We start from the raw sequence: 4,070 nt of genomic DNA on the forward strand, positions 1-4,070 counted from the left end.
TCATTACATTACATATATTATATATTCTTCTGCAACAAAAACATCACAACTTTGTAGGAAGAAAGAAATCAGATATTTAAAGCTGCAACAAAACGTAGCAGAAATATTTCTGGGATTTGTTGCGTCTTGTTGTTTTATGGCCTTTTAAAGCTTTCTAACTGGAGCCTGGATGAAACTCTCTACTGGAGCTTTGTGAACAATATTTCTGGAGAGGTCGAAGCTGGTGTACGAACCCAAATGTCTTCACCACAACAGCTGAATAAAGTCTGAATCAAGCTGAAGAAAAGACACAGACGCAGCCCGCTAGTTTGTCAATAGGACATTTTTATTTCATACGTCTGTTGTCTTTATTCAAATTACAGTAATATACTTGCTGAGATGACCACCGGCTGCAGCCTGGACAGCTAAAACTCACAGCTGTACTACTTGAAGCAAACTTTTTTCTTTTTTTTTTTCTCCTTTTTTAAAATTATCTTGCAACAGAAAAAAGCACATATGCCATGAGATGTGTGGTGTGGTGGTGACGTCGTCAGGTAGGTAGGGTTATAATAGTGCTGGTCTAAAAAAACAAAACAAAAACAGGAAAACAAAAGAAAGAAACATTGCGCGTTGTACATGTTGTAAAAGGATCAGAATATGGCACATTTGGTCCACGTTGGTAGTTTTATTATCTCGTTTTCAAACATGTAATAAACAAAAAAAATAAAGAAAACAGATCATAGTTGTACGTGTTGTTTTTCCCCAGAAGCACAGCATTAATGACAGCATATTGAAAACAAGACTGTAGAGGGGGCCGCTCTTTAAGTTTCTCTTTTTGTTAAAATCTTGGTTCTTCAGCCAATCGTTTGTTTCTATTCTCCCTTGTACAGTAATATCATTATTAATATCTTTCCATCCAAAACGAGGGGGAGTGGGGGGTGGGCAGGGGGGAGAAAGGGGGTGGAGCTTCGTGGATGATCGACAGGGATGGCTTTGGACATTCACAGGAAGTAGTCGGGAGTGCGTCTGGTCACATGGGGCTCGCCGCGGCGGGGGGCGGGGTCAAACTGAAGGCTGCGGAGGAAGAAAGGGTTCGTTACTGACGAGTTACAGAGAGCGGAACAGTTCAAATGTTTGTGCAGCAGGTCGGATAAAGCTTTATAAATAAAGGTTCCCTGTATTCACCAACATGTGACCTGACAAAGAGCTGCGGGATAACGTCGATCCTTTCACTCACACTCTTCTGGAGCTCAGAGGAGAAATACGAGCTCTGAATGAGGCAGCGTTTACTCACCAACTACTTTAATCTGCTCACCGTGCTCTCCCTCTCTCTCTCTGTCTCTCTCTCTCTACAGACACACTGCGGTGGCACAATGTGTCCAAACTTTATCAAAAAAGTGCAATATGCAAATCGCAAGACCTGAATTTGTTTGATAAACAGGTACATTTCCTTATAAGCTGCCCAAAAAAATACAACTCGCACTTTTGATTTTTCACCGAAGAGTCACAGAAGCAGGAGAGCTTCAGTGTGGAAACGATCCAAAGTGAAACTAAGGTGCTTCTGTATTACATTACATTTTATTGGTTGGGTAGATAATTCAAAATGTTTGTCAGGATATGAGTCATCTCCCTCTCCTCGTTCTCCAAAGGACATGAACTGAAAGGTACTGTTATCCTACAGTGTTCACACAGGACAAGAATTACAGTTTTCACGTGAACAGTCAACTCAAAGTCACATTCGAGCGAACAACGTGCTCGGATCTTCGGGGCTTTTTCAGTGTCGTGAGGGGGAGGAGCCGAGAGACAGCAGAGGATCAGTCTGACATCAGGGCTGAGGCAACACGGTCAAATAACAGAATCTATTCTTTAAGACTGGGAATAATTCATAATGTTGTTGTCGTTGTTGCTGCTGTACGGCAGCCAACGATCACCTGCGTCCCTCAGACTGGAAATAAGTGACTGGTGCAGGCGGTGAGAACACATTTTACTGAACGCTCTGCCTGAATGTGACAGAAACACGAAGGTGTGTGTACTTACAAAGAGTATTTCAGAGTGTCATCCAGTTCCATGATGGCTGCCTGGTTTCCACAGCGGTAGCAGTAGTTTGGAGCACTAAAGATGGTCACCACATTCTTATCATGGCCCCAGTTGTAGCCCTGAAGGTACAAGAACACGTTCGTTAGGCTGAGAAAGGTCACATGTATTCATCTGCAGACGGACAATCTGACCCGATCTGATTTTTAAATTAAACTCAAAGAAATTCAGCAACAACTTGTTGACTTTTCTTCATGTAAAAGATTCTTGTTCTCTCGTCCGATCACATGTTTACTGAATGACATCAACTTTAAATCCTCAGGTTGTTGCAGCTGCTGAATCTCATCTGAACACAAAGAGTGAGTGTCTGTGTGTGTGTGTGTGTGTGTGTCAGAGTGTGTGTGTCAGAGTGTGTGTGCAGAGTGGTCGTGCGTTCAAGTGTTGTCGTGTCAAGTTGGTGCGTGTCCAGAGTGTGTGTTGTGTTGTGTGTCGAGAGAGTGTGTGTAGAGTGTGTGCGTGTCAGAGTCTGTGTGTGGTTGTTGTGTCAGAAGAGTGGTGTGTGTCAGAGTGTTGAGTGAGTGTGTGTCCAATGTGTGGTGTGTCATTCCAGTGGAGAGACTCAAGTGGGAGTGAACTGTTCGAAACAGGAGAAAGGTTCAAGAAGCGACAGAAATATTACTTGCCATGGATACAGCGAGGATGTTTAGGATCTTCAGTTCCCACTTGTGTTTTGGAAAACTGAGCAATGATAAACCACACTCAGAGTAAATGCGCAGTCACTCACATGGACCCATCTTACGGACCGAGATCAACAGAATCACATATGTTGCACGTTTTCTGACGTTAGAAACCAGATGTTAAAACAGATTAGTGATTCCCATCGAGAGCGCAGACAGCTACAAAATCGAAAATCAGACATAGAAATATAAAAATTTATATGAATTTCAATATCCGTTTAAAACACACACTAGAATATAATAGGAAGCAAAAGGCGACAATTTTCAGACAAATCAGAAGAGTATTTCTTCACCGCTTGGGTGATTTATAAGCATCCGGCGCAATCACATAGCCTTTCTCCACTTTTAGCTCGCTTTTCAGTCCGTAAGTGACAACTAAAATGAAATAACTTTAAATGGGTGTAGCTGTGTGTGTGTGTGTGTTGTGTGTTGTGAGTGTCTGTGTGTGTTGTGTTCTGTGGCATGTGTGTGTGTGTTTAGCCTCCATAACCAAGCTGACATGGCGCCGGGACACCAGACGTGAGCCGTTGGCGTGGTTGAGAGGGATTTCAGAGAGTATCCGTCCGAAGGTGGTCGCCGGCACCTCGGGAGAGATACCCCACCCACCACGATCATACAGGGCCGCACCACAGCAGGTCACACATCGGGCCTGGGGGGGGCGGCGGGAAGATTATGATCCCTTTCGCGATGTGATTCAGTCTAACTGTGGCGATCAATCTGAAAAGTAATAAAGCAGTAATTCCTCTGGTTGTTTAAATAAGAAGAAAAAAAAAATAACAGTTGTTTTATATTTGTGAGTTGTTTTTACCGTTTAGCAGGAAACCATGGGCTTCGAGTACTGGAGAGAATCACACCAACTGGATGACCTGTGTGGTGTTGGTGTGTGTGTTGTGTGTACTCATGCGGGACTTCTTGCAGGCGGTCGCAGAGCTCGTTATGTGGATCCGATGTCTATGGAGGGAAGAACAGACCTCCGTGGGACGAGAGACTCTGAAAGAAAAACAAAAGAAATGATTTATTTTGAACACTACCTGGAAGTAAACATAAACATGAAAATAATACTAAACAAAATTCTTCCTATAACACACACTATCTAAGATCTACAACTGGTAAGGAACGTCTTTGCCCTCTGAGCAGTTGGACAAAGAGAATAAAGACCGGAGGTGGACAGACGAGGCTGCGCTGCCCCGCACCGTCCCACCTCTGTCGTGCAACCAGCCGCGGTGAGTGGCAGGCTAGGTCGAACAGGTCTGTCGTGAGAGTACGTCCACCACGTTGATTGCCGTAGTCTTCCTCAGGCACTCGTCGTAAACCGTAAGA

General features: G+C 43.9%; 1 protein-coding gene across 1 annotated transcript in view; it reads right to left on the reverse strand.

Annotated features, from left to right (window-relative positions):
• Nucleotides 1–303: 303 nt before the first annotated feature.
• LOC118325921 (serine/threonine-protein phosphatase 2A catalytic subunit beta isoform) overlaps nucleotides 304–4,070 on the reverse strand; it is a 10,553-nt gene continuing 6,786 nt past the window's right edge. Inside the window, exons 7-8 of the mRNA XM_035658779.1 lie at nucleotides 2,017–2,135; nucleotides 304–1,053 (exon numbers count right to left, since the gene is read on the reverse strand). Of these exons, the coding sequence (XP_035514672.1) occupies nucleotides 981–1,053; nucleotides 2,017–2,135 (192 nt within the window). The 3' untranslated portion in view covers nucleotides 304–980. The remainder of the gene's footprint in view (nucleotides 1,054–2,016; nucleotides 2,136–4,070) is intronic.

Source organism: Morone saxatilis, unplaced genomic scaffold, assembly GCF_004916995.1.
Source record: "Morone saxatilis isolate NCDOM2014 unplaced genomic scaffold, NCSU_SB_2.0 Contig16, whole genome shotgun sequence".
Taxonomy (NCBI): domain Eukaryota; kingdom Metazoa; phylum Chordata; class Actinopteri; family Moronidae; genus Morone; species Morone saxatilis.